The sequence below is a fragment of the Lepus europaeus genome, chromosome 12 (assembly GCF_033115175.1).
Source record: "Lepus europaeus isolate LE1 chromosome 12, mLepTim1.pri, whole genome shotgun sequence".
Classification (NCBI taxonomy): Eukaryota; Metazoa; Chordata; class Mammalia; order Lagomorpha; family Leporidae; genus Lepus; species Lepus europaeus.
This window is the reverse complement of record NC_084838.1, coordinates 12,687,430-12,708,389: the sequence shown is the minus strand read 5'-3', so window position 1 is coordinate 12,708,389 and position 20,960 is coordinate 12,687,430. Positions and strand designations below refer to the sequence as shown.

The 20,960-nt window shown below is 41.2% G+C and overlaps 1 protein-coding gene across 4 annotated transcripts in view; it reads left to right on the top strand.

Moving 5' to 3' along the window:
• The window catches only part of CNTRL (centriolin), a 101,910-nt gene that overhangs the window by 52,800 nt on the left and 28,150 nt on the right, over positions 1–20,960 (top strand). For 3 of the 4 annotated variants that reach the window (XM_062207646.1, XM_062207648.1, XM_062207649.1), the window contains 15 exons: positions 1,903–2,048; positions 2,571–2,778; positions 3,325–3,504; positions 6,329–6,508; positions 7,255–7,371; positions 7,654–7,795; positions 8,543–8,691; positions 11,235–11,424; positions 12,451–12,764; positions 14,310–14,518; positions 17,252–17,444; positions 19,207–19,337; positions 19,463–19,603; positions 19,705–19,831; positions 20,613–20,777. In XM_062207646.1, coding sequence (XP_062063630.1) covers positions 1,903–2,048; positions 2,571–2,778; positions 3,325–3,504; positions 6,329–6,508; positions 7,255–7,371; positions 7,654–7,795; positions 8,543–8,691; positions 11,235–11,424; positions 12,451–12,764; positions 14,310–14,518; positions 17,252–17,444; positions 19,207–19,337; positions 19,463–19,603; positions 19,705–19,831; positions 20,613–20,777 — 2,592 coding nt within the window. The remainder of the gene's footprint in view (positions 1–1,902; positions 2,049–2,570; positions 2,779–3,324; positions 3,505–6,328; positions 6,509–7,254; positions 7,372–7,653; positions 7,796–8,542; positions 8,692–11,234; positions 11,425–12,450; positions 12,765–14,309; positions 14,519–17,251; positions 17,445–19,206; positions 19,338–19,462; positions 19,604–19,704; positions 19,832–20,612; positions 20,778–20,960) is intronic. The other variant, XM_062207647.1, reaches the window with a different exon arrangement.

Sequence of the window (20,960 nt, the reverse complement as noted above, 5' to 3'; positions counted from 1 at the left end):
TTCATTCCTCTTGCGCTGCAGTATCCTTGTAGTTTTCCAGGAATTTAAATAGAGTGAATGGCAGTAGGATGTCTTACTTGCAAACAATTTTCACAGTCCCCTTCTCAGAAAGGGTGCTGTTAAAAATGCAGTTATTCTTACAGTTATGGGGAATGTATGACAGAATTTTTTAGCAACTATTCTCATAATAATCTGCCTAACAGATTGGGAAAAACAGGTAGACAAGATTTTCCAGATAATTAAACTTTTTCAAAGAGACAGATGTCTGAACAAAAAGCACCTGAATCAACACTCAGATCTATCTCCCCAGTCTGTAAGGGCAGGGCCCCTGGGCAGTCTGAGGTAGCAGCTGTCACCAACCGAAGGAAAGCAGCAGAGTGTATGTGGTTTGGGGAAGGCTTCCAAAAACCATGCAAGGGGATTTGTGACAAATAATACCAAGTTCATTCCAATTTTCTGTTCTTCCAACACCTCAAATGTTTTTTCTTGTTTAAGGAAGTCTAAAAATGAAGAATTTGTTATTGCTGTTAGTTCAACTTCCAAAGCAGATATTACTAAAAATGTGCATGTTTGCCATTCTTGTGTGAGTTGTGTATATGTACTGGATCTTTATTGGACTAATTTTTCTTTTTCTAATGGAAATTTTCAAATGTTCACAAAAGAAGACAATAGCCTTAGGACTCTTTACCCATCACCCAGTTTAAACAACTGGCAACATTTATTGTTTTATTTAAACCACCTTTTTTTGCTGAAATAAATTAAAGCAAATCTCAAACATTTTTATTTCATCTGTAAATACTTCAATATACATCTCTTACAGAAAAGAACTAAAATAAATTCTTCAGAGATTTTGTCCTCCAAGGCAGAAACTGAAGTCAGCTTCCCAGAATAGTTGTCCATACTGTGGGACTACTTTAGTGAGAACTAGGTCCTATTGGTTAATGGCCTGCTAACTTCTTGATTAGTATAAATTACACCTGTTCTGTATTTGTTTTCTCAGAAATCATTTACTTGCCGTGAACCCAAAGAAACTCACAGTAGCCCAAGAGAGAAAGCAGTTTGCTAGGAACAAGACTGCTCTTTTTCTGGACATTATATTTGGCTCAGTGTGACCCAGCCCTGAACTGACATCTTTTCAGGTCATTTTTCAGGGATTTGCTGTACTGAAATCTTGGCTCAAATTATGGAAAGAATGACAACCCATTTTCTAGTTAGTGGATTGAATGGTCTTGGGTAGGACCACCTGTGGCAAGATTAGGTATTACAGTAAACTCCCTTATCCATAGGGATGCATTTCAATTTTGTGGAAGCCTGAAACAACAAATAATACTTGAACCCCTTATAAGCCATATTTTTTCTTGTGTACACATAGCTATGATAAGATTTAATTTATAAATTAGGAACAGTAAGTGATTAACAACAACAAAAATTATAGTATAATAAAAGTTATTTAAAACCTATGAATTTATTTCTGGAATTTTCCATTTAAGACTTTTGAACCATGATTGGCCATAGGTAACTAAAACCTTGGAACATGAAATCACAGATAAAGGGGGAACTAATGAGGTACAGAAGGAGCTGCTTTAGGGCAGTGAGCCAAGGACAGTTTATAGATAAGAGGACTACAGATAGAACAGGCACAAAAACAAGTTAATTACAATTCTAAATTCTCCAATATAGGTAACATTGAGGTTGGCAGATTAATCACTCAGAATGTAGGTATGAAAAGGAATACAATCAACAGCTTAGGCTATAGAACCCTTTTTGTCTATAAATTGGGGAAATTGTTGCAGTTTCATTTTACTTGAAAGAGGCATTGTCTGAATTTAATTCTGTAGTTTGTTAGTAGTTGAAATATAATGGCATATAACAGATACTCCCCCATTTTATCTTCCTTCATAGGATGACAATGACTTGTTAAAACAGCAACTTACAGATTTCCAGAATCATCTTAACTGTGTGGTTGATGGTTTGATTCGCCCAGAAGAAGTGGCAGCTCGTGTGGATGAGCTAAAGAGAAAACTGAAATTAGGAACTGGTAAAATGAGGTAAGGGTAAATTAAGACCTTCAAGTGTACAGCGGCCTGATAGCCTCAGAGCTGTACGTGTGAGATTCAATGATGAGCTCCCCTATCTAAGTTCTGTCAACAGCAGATTCCTTTTGTATACTTCTCTTTATGATGTTTCCATGCCTGAGACACAAGATTGCTTAACTGGCACTGATTTTTTTCTATTGCGTTTTAGATATGCTTTTTGATATTATTAAAAAAAAAAAGATTTGAAGAGTAACTATTTTTTGAATGTTCATTACATAAGGTCAGGAAGTAGAGCATGATTCTTTGTTGCTAATAGAGAACAAATACCAAAGAAATCTGAGAATTATTTCAGTTATATGAAATGAACATTTATTCTCTGAGGGAACATTGTTAGCCTAATGTGAGCCTGTGTTCTCAGAGTGGCAGTAGTCATTTGATAAAATAGCAGTAACAAAATGTAAACATCATGTCTGCACCTAGCCTTAAAAATAAAATAATCACATTTATATTATCTTTTTTTTCCCTCCTTACCAGAATCCATAGTCCTTCAGATATCTTAGGGAAAAGTCTTGCTGATTTACAGAAACAGTTCAGTGAAATCCTTGCACGCTCCCAGTGGGAACGAGAGGAAGCACAAGTTAGAGAGCGCAAACTCCAGGAAGAAATGGCTCTGCAGCAAGAGGAACTGGCACACGGACAAGAGGAGTTCAGGCGGGCCTGTGAGAGAGCCCTTGAAGCAAGGGTAAGAAAAGGACAAGAAGCGGGAGAGGGGAGGGTTGCGGGTGGGAGGGAAGTTATGGGAGGGGGAAGCCATTGTAATCCATAAGCTGTACACTGGAAATTTATATTCATTAAATAAAAGTTAAAAAAAAAAAAAAGAAAAAGAAAAGGACAAGAGGCAGCTAGATGGAAGTGTTTGGCAAGTATTGTTTTTCAGCAGATTAGGATGTTACCTTTCTCATGTAAATGCAGTACCATTGTTATTTTTACTCAGAACAAGTTAAGCTGGGTGTGGCTAAAATTCAGACTTGTGTCAAAGTCATGCTTTTCCTTGTTTTAGAAGCGAATGAGAGGTGTTTTAAAACAGGCAGGTATATATCACATTGCTAGAAGGCGATTGTGGTGCCAGAGCATGGTGTTGATACGAGGCGTATGTTCAGATGCATACTATAGGGCATTCAAGAAATAAAATCACCAGTAACTCATCAGGACAAAATTTCATTATACTTTGTAGTGAAATGAAAGACAATTTTGCAGAAATCACCCTTGAATTTTGATTTCCTCATAGATTAATTTTGATAAGAGGCAACATGATGCAAGAATCCAGCAGTTGGAGAGTGAAATCCACTATCTGCAAGAAAATCTGAAAAGTATGGAGGAAATTCAAGGCCTAACAGATCTTCAACTTCAAGAGGCTGATGATGAAAAGGAGAGAATTCTGGCCCAGCTTCAAGAGTTAGAGAAAAAGGTGGGCCAGGCGAGGACAGTGAGCCATGCAGCTACTGCTGGAGTCCTACCCACTGTGATCAGATCAGCTGAGGAGGCTATGAGTCACAGTCACCTGTGGCTACATGGCTGGCCCGATGCTGAGCTGGGTGCATGTCACCGACTCAGAGACCTGAGACCAGGGTGTCAGGGTAGATGGAAACCAGGGAGTTAAGAATGTAAAGGGTGATTTTAGAGTCATAGGATACATAAATGGTAATGAGTTTGCCTCCTTAGGAACGTCTTTCCTAATTCATGGGGAATTAGTTTTAAATTTCTCATCATCCTTTCTAGTACCATGGCCTCTTGATGGCCTTTCCCTGCCCAGCTTTAGTCATCTACTTTGTGTTGTCCCCTCCTGGATCTTGTCAAATTCACAAACTACCCACTAACTCAGAAATTAGGAACTGAACCTCCCACATGCTAGCAAGTTTTTCAACCTTACTGAGCTCCCAGTGCATTAGCCCCACCTTTTCTGTCTGTAAAGCTAATGCATCCACTCATCAGCTAAAATAGAATGTTACAAAAACCAGTGATAGTCACACATGAATTTTGAATTGAAAATGAGAGGCAAATAAGAGACAAATGAGAGACAAGGCAACTGATTGGCAGCCACCGGTCGGGACCAACACTCCTTACCAGAGTGCGGTTCAATAGGCTAATCCTCCGCCTTGTGGCGCCGGCACACCGGGTTCCAGTCCCGGTCGGGGTGCCAGATTCTGTCCCAGTTGCCCCTCTTCCAGGCCAGCTCTCTGCTGTGGCCCGGGAGTGCAGTGGAGGATGGCCCAAGTGCTTGGGCCCTGCACCCCATGGGAGACCAGGAGAAGCACCTGGCTCCTGGCATTGGATCAGCGTGATGCGCCGGCCGCGGCGGCCATTGGAGGGTGAACCAACGGCAAAGGAAGACATTTCTCTCTGTCTCTCTCTCTCACTGTCCACTCTGCCTGTCAAAAATAAAATAAAATTAAAATTAAAAAAAAAAAGATAACAGTGATGGACACATTTCTGTCAACCTAGTTCCTGGGAATTTGGGCCCACGTGGTTTCACAATATACACCCTTAACCGTTACCAAGCAAAGCTAATATGTACAGAAGCAAGAGATCTGCAATTAGCTTTTAGCCACACTCACTCCATTTTGATTCTGATTCTACAGAGCCCTCCTGTCTTTGCTTTCCTCCTTATCCAACTTAAGTTCTGTGGTCTACCATTATCACTTTTTGGAGATATCTTCAATTCCCTTGCCCTTTTCTCTTGACCTACCTCTTTGACAAGATTGACGTTCCTGCCTTCCTCTAGGTATTCTTAGAAGAAAAAAAGTCACAAATTCAGTTGATAGTGTATCATTTAAAGTTCATGGTCAACAACCTCAATTAGGGAATAGGACTCTTTTCTCTGCTACATTTGTTCTCCTATTCTCCCATGCTTTCTGCCTCCTTCACCTCACGTATCATTTCTCATAACCTTGCTGAATGGCTTTAGTTCCTACTTTACTGAGAACCAGTCAGTTCCCAAGTCCTGTTGAGTCTGCCTCTAAAATATATGTATTTTTCCCTCTCTGCTCCACTGCTATCCAGCCATCCTCTCTTTGGAGCAGCTGCTGTGGCCATCTGACAGATCTCCCAGTTCTACTCATGACCCTCTACACAAAGCTGTCCACATGCTTTTTTGAAAATGAATTGGCTTGATGCCAGCTCCTGTGGCATAGTAAGCTAAGCCTCTGCCTGTGGTGCTGGCATCCCATGTGGGCACCGATTCTAGGTCCGGATGCCCCTCTTCCAATCCAGCTCCCTGCTGATGGCCTGGGAAAGCAGTAGAAGATGGCCCAAGTCTTTGGGAGACCCAGAAGAAGCTCCTGGCTTCAGATTGGCCTAGCTCTGGTTGTTGTGGCCATTTAGGGAGTGAACCAGTGGATGGAAGACACTCTGTTTCTCTCTCTCTCTCTCTCTCTCTAACTCTGCTTCTCAAATAAATAAATCTTAAAAAAAGTGATTTGGCTTTAGTCAGCCTCCTTCTCCCCAGAGTTTCCATGGTTCTTAGAATAAGGACCCAGAAACATAAAGCCTGTAGACCCTGCATGGTTTGCCTCTATTTTGGTCAGTACTTTTTTTTTTTTTTTTTTTTTTTTAAGATTTATTAATTTACTTGAAAGAGTTACAGAGAGAGGAAGAGACAGGTTTTCCATCCGCTGGTTCACTCCCCAAATAGTTGCAATGGCTGGGGCTGGGCCAGACCAAGCCAGGATCCAGGAACATGTTCCAGGTCTCCTTCATAGGTACAAGAGCCCAAGCACTTGGGCCATCTTTGCTGCTTTCCCAGGTATGTTAGCAGGAAGCTGGATCAGAAGTGAAGCATCTAGGACTTGAACTGGCACCCATATGGGATGCTGGCATCGCAGGTATTGGCTTAATGTTCCACGCCCCGACACTGGTCTTAGTTTATCCTTTTCTACTGTGCTCCTTTTAGTTCCTCAAAAATGCCAAGTTTTTTCTTCACCATTATATGCTCAGGGCCTGATTCAGCAATTTCAAAGTTCATCCATTTCCTAGTTATGATTCCAAGGAATGAATGAATGAAGGGCTGTATGATCCCTTGGACTCTTGACTTGGAAGACTGATTCTAAGTTTGTCTCAGTTTTCAGATTTTTTATTTATTGGTTCAGTGGATATTTATGCTGTACCTGTTATTTACCAGGTAAAGTTCTAGACATGGGGCACACAGCAGTGAACAGAGTCCCTGCTCTCCTGGAGCTTGTATCTCAACTAGTTGCTATTAAGTGTTCCATCTGTTTAATTAATGTTTATTTTAGAAGAAACTTGAAGATGCCAAATCTCAGGAGCAGTTTCTTGGTTTAAATAAAGAACTGAAGAAACTGAAGAAAGCTGTTGCTGCCTCTGATAAACTCGCCGCAGCTGAGCTCACTGTTGCCAAAGACCAGCTGAAGTCCTTGCATGGAACAGTTATGAAAATTAACCAGGAGCGAGCAGAGGTAAGTCCACACGTACAGAAAAAGTCTCCGTTGGTGTCACTGATGTCAAAAACAATGGTAACTTGTATTATGATTTCTTGTTACAGACTTCAGTTATTTTACAGTCCACTAAAGTTGTCAGTTTAAGACCTGAGGATTGTATTCCTCCCATCACAGCCCTCAAAATTCATTTTGTGCTGCCATGGCTTGCATTCTGTTAAGTCCTGGAAGGAACCATCAAATGTAATACACTGTCCCTACCAGTGAAAGCGTAGGGACCTGCTTCAGGAGGTAGCTGTCAGTATGTTCCTGGACTAGGGTTTTGATATGACCCTTCAATGGAACCTCACCATTTTCATCGTAAATGGTCATATGAAGATATGTTACCTTAGAGTGCTGTTATGACTCCTGACTGAGAGAGTTTCTATCTGGCGCTTATAGGATGCAAATACTAATAAGATTAAGAGAGTAGATCATAGGAGAGAAAAAAACTTAATGAGAGCCCAGACAATCATTGAAGACTAAAAGAGCCAAGAAAAGCTTTGCCTGTGTTCTTCCTGATGCAGCATTCTGCCCAGTTGGCCCCCTGGAAGGGTGGACAGGCTGTGATGGGAACACCACAAGAAAAGGTGGGGCTTGGCACCACAAGTGCCTGGGACAACTAGACAGGTGGTGTGCTGAAAGCAGAGGCATCAATTTGAGAGGAAACAATGAAGACGACAACTTGTGTCAGCAGTGGTGCTTTTCTCATACCTCTGCCCCAGTAGGAGCTGCAGGAGGCGGAGAGGTTCAGCAGAAAGGCAGAGCGTGCGGCCAGGGATCTGACCCGAGCAGAAGCAGAGATCGAGCTCCTACAGCATCTTCTCAGGGAGAAAGAGGAGCAGGTCAGTGTTGGACCCCGAGGCCTCCTCAGTGGGCTCCTATGAGTTCCTGAAAGACTAAATTACCCCATTCCTTGATGCCTCAGAGTTCTGCAGTGCAACCAGTAGTGCATCAGTACCGTCCACTGTGTCCCAGGTGTAGTGCAGTTTAAATATAAAGACTAAAGCAATGTTCTTGCTGGTAAAGTATAAACAAAAATTATAGAATTGTAATCAAAGTTGCAAAGATAAATGCATTGGACTAAATTATTTTATTGGAAACTTTTGTATTTGATTTTTCAATAGTTTCGAATTGAAGAAAAAGCAAATGTAGGGACTGGAGAAGCGAATGCACAGGTGCTAGAGACTGAGAAACTGAATGAGACAATGGAGAGACAAAGGACAGAGATTGCAAGGCTGCGGAATTTACTAAACCTCACTGGGGCTGGTAACGTATTTACTTGGATTTTCAATGTCATTTTGTAGTTCTAAAATCACCTCATTTGTCTTTTACTCTTAGAAAATATATTTAACTGTTGCTTATCAATTCCATCATTCACTAATTAGCTTCTTAAGTAAAATCAGATAATTTTAAAAATGTGTGTGTGATATTGAGGGACTTGATTACAGAGACAAGAGACTTGTACTAGTTATTTCAAAATAAATAATGGAAATAATGTTTATGAATCTGTTTATTTATTTTTTCTTTTTTTTAAAGTTTATTTATTTTAAAGATAGAGTTACATAGAGGTAGAGGCAGAGAGAGGGAGAGAGAGAAAAGAAAGAGCTCTTCCATCCATCTTACATCTTCGCTTCCTAGATGGCTGCAACAATTAGAACTGGGAGATCTGAAGCCAGGAACCAGGAGCTTCCTCCAGGTCTCCCATGGGGGTGCAGGGGCCCAAGTACTGGGCCATTTTCCACTGCTTTCCCAGGCCATAGGAGAGAGCTGGATTGGAAGTGGAGCAGCCAGATCTTGAACTGGTACCCATATGGGATGCTGGCACCGCAGGCGGCAGCCTTACCTGCTATGTCACAGCTCCAGCCCCTTATTCGCTTTTTATGACTTTGTAATTGGAGGTCAGAAGGATGTGCCTGTCCTCTTAATGTTAGCAAAAACTACCAGAGGGCAGGCTGAAAGTCACCTTTGAGGAACTGATAGATTGATGATTTTCATACTAACTTCCCTTTACAGACAACAAAGGAAGCATTGAAAATGTTTTAGAAGAAATTGCTGAACTCCGCCGTGAAGTTTCTTGTCAGAATGATTACATCAGCAGCATGGTAGATCCTTTCAAAAGACGAGGCTGTTGGTATTTTATGCCGCCACCACCCTCATCAAAGGTAGGAATTCTATGGTTCTGAAAGTATATATTGAATTTACTTGAAGAAAGTGTGTGACATTGTCCCCTTCTCCAAATTTGTGAGCAGATGTCAATAACAGCATTTTTATGCCAAGTCATGCATTAAGATTCTTCAGTGTTTTTAATATCTGAGGTAGATAGGGTTTTCCAAGGGAAGATGGCAGTTGTCCACTCATATGTAGGTGGTCTGATGTGATAGGACTATTTAAAGGCTCAGAAGAATAGGCACCTGGATTACTGTTCCTTTTTTATTATTATTTTTAATTTAGCTGAGAGTCAGAGAGAGAGTGAGCGCTTCTATTTGGATCACTTCTCATATGTCCAAAGAAGGGGAGAGAGATGTCCAAACAAGGTACAGAGTGAGTGAGTGAGTAAGTGAGCACTCCCACCTACTGGTTCACTCCCCAAATGGCCACAGTAGCTGCAGCTGGGCCAAGGCCCAAGCTTGGAGCCAGAAACTCAATTCCAATCTCCTACATGAGTGGCAGAAACCTGATTATTTGAGCCATCATTGTTCCCTCCTGGGTTTGCATTAGCAGGAAGCTAGAGTCAGGAACTGGAGCTGGGGATTACTCCACTGTGGGAAACATGTATCTTAACCACTAGGCTAAAGGCCCAGTCCTTCATTTCTTTTTCTTTTTTTCTCTCCTTTCTTGTTTTTCTTTCTTTCTCTCTTTTTCTCTCTTTCTGTTTTTTTTCTATGTCTCTTTCTCTCTCTCTCTTTCTCCCTCCCTCCCTCCCTCCCTCCCTCCCTTCCTTCCTTCTTTCCAGTTTTATTTATTTATTTGAAAGGCAGAGTTACAGAGAGGCAAAAGCAGAGAGAAAGAAAAAGTCTTCCATCTGCTGTTTCACTCCCTAAATGGCTGCTATGGCCAGAGCTGGGCAGATCCAAAGCCAAGAGCCAGGAGCTTCCTCTGGATCTGCCACGTTAATGCAGGAGCCCAAGGACCTGGGCCATCTTCCACCTCTTTCCCAGGCCATTGCAGAGAGCTGGATCGGAAGTAGAACAAGCCAGGACTTGAACCGGTGCCCATATTGGATACTGGCACTACAGGCATTGGTTTTACCTGCTACGCCATAGCACTGGCCCCTCTTCATTTCTTTTTGACATTCATTCAGTGCTTACTGAAGTCTAGATCAAGTGCTAGGCAGTGGTGGGATACCAGGGTAAATGATATAGTCCCTGCTCTCAATGAGCTCATGAACCATGCCAGTGTTATTACAAAACAGTGACATACATGTTACAATGGACTTGACCTGTGTGCTCTAGTTTCAGAGAGGTATTGTGGCTTCATCTCATGGAAGTTAAGGAAGGCTGGCTTCACAAAGAGGATTGTGAAGTCAGCACTTAGCAAGCAGTGAGGGGTGGACTTTCAGAAGGAGGAAACAGCTTATGTGGAAGAGGAGAGTCGGTTTTTCTATAGCATGTAGCTTTGTTGGGCTTCAGGATTTGATGGGTACAATGAAAGATGAAGTTGGAAAAGTATATTGAGCTCATGCTTTTTTTAAAGGGACCTTAAAATCCATTGCACTTAATTATGTAGGCTGTAGGAAAGTGGGGTTGTGTGTTAATATGATCCAGAACTCCAGAAAGACCATGCTGGCTGAGCATAGAGGCTAGACTTGTAACGGGGTGAGCTTTTCCTGGGACTGTTTGAACTCATGCAAGTGAAGGATGAAAGAAGCCAGAGCTAGATCAGAGGAGCTAGAAAAGAAGAGATGGGACTTGTGGATATTACAGAGACAGAGTGGTCAGGGCACGGTGCCTAAACTTGGGGAAGAGAAGAAGTGAGTATGGTGTACTCATTGAAGCTTAGAGGCTGGGTGACATCCTGCCAGAATCCGCTGATGAGCAATAATTGGGGAGAAGCAGCTGAGCTGTGGAATTAACCAGAACCCTCAAGAGTAGAATCTGAGTCCTCCTCTCAGAAACCTAAAGAAAGCCAGCATGGTACAACTGGGCTGGAAGTGCTGGGCAGGGTAAGTTAAAGCAAAACATTGTTAGTGTGGGCTGGGTGAAGGTCTGGAGGATAGATTACATCCTGGGAAAGAGAGGGAGGATAGAAAAATGAGTTTGTAAACCAGGTCAAGCTGCCAGGACAGAAGATTAGCATCACCAGCTTCTCGTGGAAGTTCATGAGTTTTCTTTGCCTCAGTTGTCAAACCATAAAGGACAAGGCAAAGGAAACGACGAGGGAGATGGTTGTTGTTAATTTTGAAGGGATAAATAGATGTTTCTTTCAGCACACTTCTAGTCCTTCAGTTTCACAAACCAGTGAGACATGACCTCTTCTTTCTGCATGGCCTCCATGACACTGCCAGGCTGATCATGTCCAGAGGGCCATGGATAAACTGCATGTATATGGAACTGTAGTTAATGTGGCCATGTAATCACTTCTCACTGTGCCTGTGGAAAATGAGAATTAGATAAAATGAAGCCACGTTCTTTCTCAACTTTGATTTTTCTCAAAATCAGCCTTTCTATTTGTAAAAGATAGTGTTCTATGCTGTCATTTATCTTAGGTGTCCAGCCATAGTTCCCAGGCCACCAAAGACTCTGGAGTTGGCCTGAAGTACACAGCCTCAACTCCTATTAGAAAACCACGTCCTGGACAGCAAGATGGGAAGGAAGGTAGTGGGCTTCCACCTGCCTCAGGATACTGGGTCTATTCTCCCATAAGAAGTGGGTTATATAAGTCATTTTCAAATAAAGGTAAGTCGGATCACATGAGGGAAGTTTCATTTCTCTTGCCTGTTTAATAACACTTTTATGGTTTCCTGAAACCCTTCAGACATAGTCTAAACTTGCTCTGCAAAGCCCTGTGTTCTGATTGTTGTCAACAATCTCTCTTACCTCCCTTTGCTCTCCCATACCACACCTGACTACTTAAGATGCAGCATGCCAGATTCTTCAAACTTCCATGTTTTAGACTCTTTTGGAATGTTGTTCTTTGTCCTTCCTCTTCCAAACCAGTTACTACTCGTCCTTCAGCAAGACCCTGAGCCTCAGGCAACATGCCTTTTCTGGGGTCTTCCTCTACCCTGCTTCCACCAGGCCGACTGAGCAGTCTCTCTCCCTGTACTCCTAGAGCATGAGGCTTTTTATCCTTGTGTCATGGCATTAATCTGGCAGTTCTAAAGCAAAGTGGTACAGCTTTGTCTTCCAGCGCTCTGGGAGGAACACTTAGAGCTGTGTAAGTCCCAGCTCTTGCACATAGCAACAAGGTGATTTTTAGGCAATTTATTTGGCCATTCTGAGCTGTTAATCTGTAAAATGAGGATTCTGCCTGCTAAGGATTTATGCATTTAGGAACTATTCATTGAGTGCCTGCTGCGTGTTAGATTCTCTGTTGTCAGTGATAAGCAAGTACAGTTCCTCCTTCTGGGGGCAGTAGGGAGGTAAACCATCACAGTGGAGAGTGATCTGCCTCATGACTGCAGTAAACACCAGGTGCGGAGCGCTCCCAGCACATCCCTGCTGCCTGTTGTTGCAGCAGGAGGCAGGCACTCAAATGATTGCTACATTGAATGAATGAATGAAAAAAGTGAAGGAAGAAACAAACCAACAGATAAATACTTTGAACCTATGCTTTGATCTGCCTCTCAAACCTGCTTTCGACCTTTTTTAGAGTTTTATTCTCACATCTCCAATGTGTTAGCCTAAATCTTACTGTTCTCTACTAAACGTTTACCTAGTAGACCATGGAAGAAACATGCACTTCTGTTTATGTCTTTGAAGATGCAGACAGCGAAGGAGGTAGCCAGGAAGAGAGTGAGCTGGATGACCAAGAAGAACCCCCATTTGTGCCTCCTCCTGGATACATGATGTATACTGTGCTTCCTGATGGCTCTCCTGTACCCCAGGGCATGGCCTTGTATGCACCACCGCCTCCTTTGCCCAATAACAGTCGGCCTCTCACTCCCGGCACTGTTGTTTTTGGCCCACCTCCTGCTGGGGTCCCCATTGTGTATGGGCCTCCGCCAGCCAACTTCTCCATTCCCCTCATCCCTATGGGTGTGCTGCATTGCAACGTGCCAGAGCATCATAACTTAGTAAGTGGAAAGATATGCAACCTTCACCTACATTGTTTCCATGATGACTGATAACCATGGTGACTGGTAAGATTATATGCTCCATCAGTCACCCTGCTTATGAATGGGTTATAAACCACATGTTTGCAAGGCTGATGTTTAGAACTGAGAAAGCATTCTTTTTATTATAATTATTTTATTCTTTTAGATTGTGAACCTGAATTAGGTTCCCAGGTCACTCTACAGACTGGATTAGCCATTTTATAAGAGAAATGTTTTCAACCCAGAAATGATCTGTTTTACATGTATTTTTTTATTGTCAAGTGCTACATCAATGTGGATATATAGATATATTTACATACTAGCATCTCTTGTACACACACATTTATACACATACATGAACAGCTTACAGCAAGGTTTTTGTGGGAATTATCTTTGGGTAGTGGGATTTATTGATTATTATTTTCACAGTTCTTACTGTACATATATTTTTATATTGTAATTTTATATTGTTTTTCCTCCTTTATTTTTCATACATTTCCCCATGGTTTTAAATGTTTTAAAACAACATCTTATGACTGTATAACATTTCTTTATTTGTAGGTTGCATAGCTGAGTAACTGTAAATGCACTGTACTTCATATTCTTTTTTTTAAAAAAAGGTTTATTTATTTATTTGTAAGGTAGAGTTAGAGAGAGGGAGAAAGAGAGAGCTTCCTTCTGTCTGCTGGTTTGCTCCTCAAATGGCCACAATGGCTGGAGCTGGGCCAATCTGAAGCCAGGAACCAGGAGCTTCTTCCATGTCTCCCTGTGGGTGCAGGGGCGCAAAGACTTGGGCCATCTCCTGCTGTTTTCCAAGGCTGTTAGCAGGGAGCCGGATCATCAACAGAGCAGCTGGGATGCAAATCAGTGCACGTTTGGGATGTCAGTGCCATGAGCTGCAGCTTTACCAGCTACACCACAACACCGACCCCCACATTATTTTCTTGGGCTACACTTCAAGGAATGATTACTTCCTAATTGATAGATAACTTTTTAACTTCTTGTTTATAAAAAAATAAAATGCATTCCGTGAGTCTTTGTTTTTTCTTTCCTTTCCAGTCCCATTTTAATAGGTCCCATTAAAAACCAGTCGCATTTTAACAGGTCAGACTAGTTCGTGTATTTGCATGGTTTACAGTGGTAGTCACATTCTCTTGTGGCTTTTCAATGCACAGTGTAATTTGGATCAATTCTCTCTGTTCAGCATTTATTGATACTTTCTTAAATGGGTCCTTTTACTCTCCCAAGTCCTTGGATCCCTTCCTGCATGTGAGAGACCTAGATGAAGCTCTTGGCTCCCGGCTTCAGCGTGGCCCAGACGTGGCCATTGCAGATATTTATGGAGTGAACCAGCGGACAAAAGATCTCTGTCTCTCCCTCTATTTGTAACTTTGCCTTTGAAATAAATAAAAAAAAAAAAAAAAAAAAGGAATCTAGGTCGTAGATATCAGTTTAACCTCAGTTCATTTCAGTTTGGCAGGAAACAGTGAAAATCTTGGGTTTGTTTTTTCTGTTGTTGTTCAGGAGAATGAAGTTTCCAGATTAGAAGACATAATGCAGCATTTAAAATCAAAGCGACATGAAGAACGGTGGATGAGAGCATCCAAACGGCAGTCTGAGAAAGAAATGGAAGAACTGCATCATAATATCGATGCTCTTTTGCAAGAGAAGAAAGACTTAGAGCATGAAGTAGAAGAATTACATAGAACTATCCAGAAACATCAGCAGCGAAAGTAATTATTATAGCTATTACATTTTTATAATTCAGATGAATATGATTTTAGTTCATTAAGATAACCTAAATTAATTACTTTCTCAATGTCTAAAAGAATTTCTGTGGTCTTGGAGATGCACTAGATATATGCTATGTAAAATAGCAATCACGAGCCACATGTGACTACTGAGTATTTGAAATGTGACTGATGGAACTGAAGAACAGAATTGAATTAATTTAATAGCCTCATATTGGAAAGTGTAGGTCTAAGTTCTCTTGGCCAGTAATCCAAGTCAGCTCTTCTTGTAGTTCCCCTTGGAGAATGGCAAGACCACTACCCCTCCCCAGTTACCCTAGCTGAAAACATGGCAGGGGTTCTCAACTCTACACTTTTTCTTACTCCTGTAGGAATCCAGTTGGTCTCCCAAGTCCTGCTGACTGCATGTATCAAGTGCTTTCAGATTGGCCCCTTTCTGTCACCTCCATTGCTCTGATTTTTAACCAGTCTCATCCTAGGTTATTGTAATAGTTCCCACCCTGGCCTTCCATGTCGTCTCTCTCTCCACTCTCTTTGACACCCTGTGACTCTCAGTTCCATCAGAATGTACACACACCTTTTACACACAGAGCTGCCTCCACACCCTTACACATTCTATCCTTTGCCTGAAATGCCTTATTTGCTAATTCTAGTCAGAGATCTTCTCTTACACAAAGCTTTGTATTTCTCAGGCACCCCCAATTTGGAGTTAGCAGTCTTGGGCATAGGGCATAGCAGGATCCATACAGTGTTGTGAGGAGCCCAGGAGCTCCTTGAGAACAGGCTAGATCTCTGTCCCTATGTCCCAGTACCCATCATAGGGCCAGTTAATGAATATAGCATCTGTTGATTGGGTCAGTTATGTTAAAGCTCATTTTCTGCAGTAGTCCATGAATTATGATGGTTCTCCTGTTTTTGTCATTTAAGCCAGGCCAGCCCAGAACTCAGGGTGGGTGGGAGGCTTGCAGAGTCCACAGAGGTAAGAGATGGTTGCTGCCTTCTAAGACCACACATGACTGACTACCTAAAGAGCTGGCAGGAGAAAGCAGCTACACCAAGACTGGGATGGAGCAGGTGTCTGGCACAGTGATTAAGAGATTGTTTGAGATACCTGCATGCTACACAGGAGTGCTGGGGTTCAAATTGTGATTCGAAGTGAGCACCAATGAGCTACCAGGAGGTAGTAGATGATAGCTCAAGTAGTTAGGTCTCTGCCACCCATGTGGGAGACCCAGATTGAGTTCCCAGCTTCTGGCTTTGACTTGATCCAGCTCCAGCTGTTGGAGGCATTTGGAAAGTAAACCATGAATGGGAGATATCTGTCTCTTCCTCCCTCCCTTCTTCCCTCCTTCCCTCTCAAGTAACCAAAATTATTGATTAAAAAAAAGAAAGAGTTGAGTACTAGATGTTTGAGGGTTGGAGGGATGGGTTATGTCTTATTTTTGAGGTGTGGTGTGTGTGTATATATATATATATATATATATATATATATATATATATGGGGGCAGTTTTTTTATTTAGAGGAGAATGATAGAGCAATAGGGTAACTACTTTTTCTTGTTACAGAAGTCTAATAAATGATCATTCTAGGACATGTAGGTACCACAAGGGGATGGTCAACAGGTACATGATGTGCAATTGGATAGGGAGAATGGCTTCTAACAATTTGTAGCATGGCGGAATAACTGTGTTTCACAACATTTAATTTTATTTCAAAAATAACTGGTAATTGAAATATCATTGTGTCACATAAATATGCACAATTATGTGTCAATTAAAATTTCTTAATGTTCAAAGAAGAAAATAAAGATCTATGCTTTAATTTAAAGAGAAAAAAATCTAATATATTAAATTTATTTTCATATTTTTCTGAAATGTCATGAGTCCTCCCCATTTTAAAATAATTTTACCATGTTAGTCTTGAGTTGTTGATCATGTGTCATGCTTTTTTTTATTTTCTTTTTTGTGGGGGATGGGAGGCAGAAAGATAAGAGAAACAGACAAATACAGAGAAAGAATACCCATCCTCTGGTTCACTCCCCATATGCCCACAGGATTGAAGCCCCAAATGTCCACAGACTAAAGCCAGGAGCCAAGAACTCAATCCAGGTCTCCCATATGGGTGGCCCAGTTGAGCTACTAGTGCTGCCTCCTAGGGTCTGGCAGGAGTCTAGAGACAGGAGCCACAGGTGGATGTCAAACCCAGGTACTCTGATTTGGAATTTGGGCACCTGAGCCGCTAAGCTAAACACCAGCTTTATGTCTTGCTTATTGACCTGAAATATTGTCATCATAGTTTTACTCTAGTAGAATGGAATAAATCACAGAAGCAGGTAGTCTTGAGGGCAGCTTGTGAACTTGGGCCTTAAAGGACATTTTGAGGACATGGATGATTATTGTTTTAGTGGTTTGTTTTTAATCCCTCAGAAGAATGGAAGTATCAACATTGTCTTGGCCAAGTACTGACAACCCAATAATTGTTACTTTTAGAAAGACAAACATATCATATACTTTACATATTTTACATTTATTTTTCAATAGTATTCCAGGATTAATAAAAAGGTAAACATAGACCTTGAACATAATCAAATGTAACTGTCCCTCTTGTCCTTCTCATACGAAATTAGAAAATCCTCCTCCATCTTTCGGTAATTAGGCTGCAAGTGTCGCTGTTTCCTACATTTGAAATCTTTGACTTTGTGTGATTATTTTTAGGGACTTCATTGATGGAAATGTTGAGAGTCTTATGACGGAACTAGAAATAGAGAAATCACTCAAACACCATGAAAATATTATAGACGAAATCGAGTGCATTGAGAAGACTCTACTGAAACGTCGCTCAGAGCTCAGGGAAGCTGATCGCCTCCTCGCGGAGGCTGAGAGTGAGCTTTCAAGCACAAAAGAGAAGGTCTGTCCTGTTGTGGTTTGGGTGTGAGCCAGCTTGCTGTTGTGCATGGAGAGTACAAGAACATGTCACAGCATACTCTTCCAAGTCAAGACAGCTGAGCTCCAGCCTGGACTGTGCTAGTTAAGCAGCTGTGAAAAGCCTTGTGCTTCCCTCATCTATACATTCAGGATAAGAATATATAGGCTATTCAGTATGAATTAGATAGCATATTTTAAACTCCTAATGTCATTTAGTTCCTTACCCTTTGTGTATCCTTTTTAAATTTTTCTGGCTCTGATATTTGTGATTTTTTATATAATCAGACTTCCATCTGCTGGTTCATTTCCCAAATGGCCACAACAGCCAGAGCTGGGCCAGACAGAAGCCAGGAGAAAAGAGCTTCTTCTGGTCCCTTATGTGGGTGCAGGGGCCCAAGGATTTGAGCCATCCTCTGCGGTTTTCCCAGGCACATTAGCAGGGTGCTGGCTCAGAAGTGGAACAGTCAGGACTTGAACTGATAGAAATATGGGATGCTGGTGTCACATGTGGCAACTTTACCCATTAAGCCACAATGCCAGCCCCTACGTGGGATATTTAATAGACAGACTTAACATATAAACTCCTCTGTGTTTAGTGTAACTATAAAACTTCAGTTTTTTGGCTGAAAGTAAGTCATTGCTCAACCAAGTGCAAGCCAAACACTATATATGGACCTTCTGAAGACACTGTTTTCAACATTTTAGGCAGAAAAAAAAAGTTGATTTTTTTAAAAAAGGATTTGGCAAATCTTGTATAGGAAAACTTCTAAATGCTTTAAAACTACTTAATATTTGTGTTTCTCAACCACAATCAAATCATCACATTGTGTTTTTAGTTGATAATGTCTAGACTACAGCGAGAATCTGTGTGAAAGTTATCTCGGCAAAAACCAAACCACTTGACTGCCACGTAATTGGGTAAATAGTTTTACCACAAAAAATGACAGTAGTATTACAGATTGTTTTGGAATAAAATGATCATAAGCAGTCCAGGCACCTTCAGATGGCTTTTATTTTTGCATAGCTTTTCTGCCTTTGATGACACAGGTGCAGTTTTATATAACTGCTGTCATGGTGCTTATCCCATTGTTTTAGCCAACATAGTATTAATATTCCATGTTTTACATTATCTTTTTTATTTTGTTAAGATTTACTTTATTTATTTGCAAGGCAGAGTTAGGGAGAGACTGAGTGGGGCAGGGTCGGATATCTTCTATCCACTGGTTCACTCCCCAAATGGCTGCAACAGCCAGGGCTGGGCCAGGCTGAAGTCAGGAACCAGGAGCTTCATCCAGGTCTCCCAAGTGGGTACAAGGAATCCAGCACTTGGGCCATCATCCACTGCTTTGCCAGGTGCATTGGCAGGGAGCTGGATTGGAAGTGGAGTAGCTGTGACTGGTGCCTGTATAGGATGCCAGCATCACAAGCAGTGGCTTTACACACTACGTCACCATGCTGCCCTCATTATCATTTTAAATGCTACACTTCATTCTTTCTGTTCATGCTTTATTACTTAGCTAATCTATTTTTCAAGTTTTATACTATTTCACTATATAATGAGGATTTTTAAGTTATAATTCTTTGCCTCTGAATTATTTTATGAGAATTGCCAGGTGAAAGTGAAAGGACATTTTTATGTCTTTATGTATTATCTTGTTGTTTTCCAAAAGAGTTGTACCAGTTTATGCTGCTGACAGCTATGAGTATTGCAACTGAACTGCTTTTAATGATAGTTTCTTTTCTAGACAAAAAATGCTGTTGAAAAGTTCACTGATGCCAAGAAAAATTTATTGGAAACCGAGTCAGATGCTGAGGAGTTAGAAAGGAGAGCTCAGGAAACTGCTGTTAACCTTGTCAAAGCTGATCAGCAGCTAAGGTGGGTGGAGTTCCTAAGCCATTGATGTGCACAGTGAGAAGGTGGTTCTGGGAGGACAGTCATGGTTTATGATACATAAGGTGTAAGTCTAAGAAGCCTCGGGGGAATAAACCAATGTGTTTTAGATTGCTCCAGGCTGATGCAAAGGATTTGGAGCAGCACAAAATTAAGCAAGAAGAAATCTTGAAAGAAATAAACAAAGTTGTAGCAGCAAAAGACTCAGACTTACAGTGCTTAAACAAGAAAAAAGAACAACTGACAGAAGAGTAAGTATGGCTTCAGTGGGGCTGTAGGGGCTTGTGCTGGAAGACAGCTCTGGGGTCCCACCTCCCTTGGGATCTGCTGCAGCACTGCTGGTGATTTTTAGGCTTCAGAAACTGCAGAAAGACATCGAGACAGCAGAACACAGTGAGGATCACCACCTGCAGGTCCTTAAGGAATCGGAGACCCTCCTTCAGGCTAAGCGAGCTGAATTGGAAAAGCTGAAAAGCCAGGTATGGCAATAGACACCTGGAAAAAACATTCATGCTGCTCTAAAAACCTACCTGTGTTTTAGGATGATAAGAGTGTGCATGTTTGTAGATAAATACTGAGAATACAAAATAAAATATAAAAAATAAACAAGACTGTATATCATAGTGTTTGAATATACAATCTAACCTAAATTTCAGTCCCAACTCAATACAATGTGTTATGCAATAAAATGAGTCTTTAATCATGGTATATTCTGAGACCATGTATGTTAAATGTGTTGATGAACACATTGTGTTTTTAGTCTGTACCAAAGTATAAAACTGGTCATCTGATAAAGGAAGATTATGAGTATTTTTAAAAATTTCTTCCTTTTGCATGTTTGCATAGTCTGTTTATTTGGTAAACAAATATGTATTGCCTTTAAAATTGTAAGTAATTTTTAACTTAAAAAATGGATAAATTTTAAAGCTATCTGCATAACTTCTATTGCCAGTATTGTCAAAATGCAGTAAGTTACAGATGAGAAACAAGTTCTTTAAAACCCATACTTGAGGGATAATGATTACTGTCACACTGTTCTTGCTATAATTTGAGTAATTTCAAATCTATGAGCTCAAGGTCTGTATTAGGCATTTCATGCTCACACCCCACCCTGGCTTTCCTGTTTCTTGGGTGGGGGATATTAGCTAAAGGTTATATTTAACCTATAACCTTTAACTGGATTTCCTTTAGTGATCCAGGTTAACAAGAAGGCTCTACAGCTTTTGCCAAACTTTGCATTCTTCCTTTTTCTGTAATAAGGTGGCGAGTCAACAGCAGGAGATGACTGTCTTAGACAAGCAGCTGGCACATAAAAAGGAGGAGCTGCAGCTCCTCCAAGAAAGTCTGATCCAGGCAAAAGCTGACCTCCAGGAAGCTCTAAGACTGGGAGAAACTGAAGTAGCTGAGAAATGCAGTCATATCAGGGTATGTTTTTCAGTGAATTTTCTCGAGTCCTGTGACAGTGTTCTGCATTTATTTTGCGGTATTTTTATTGATTCTCCACAAATGAAAATATGAACCCCTAGAATCTTGCCTCCTCTAACATCAGTTTAGTGCTGTGTATCCATTCTGTGTCATGTTCCGTTCCCCTCTGTTGTTTTCTGGATG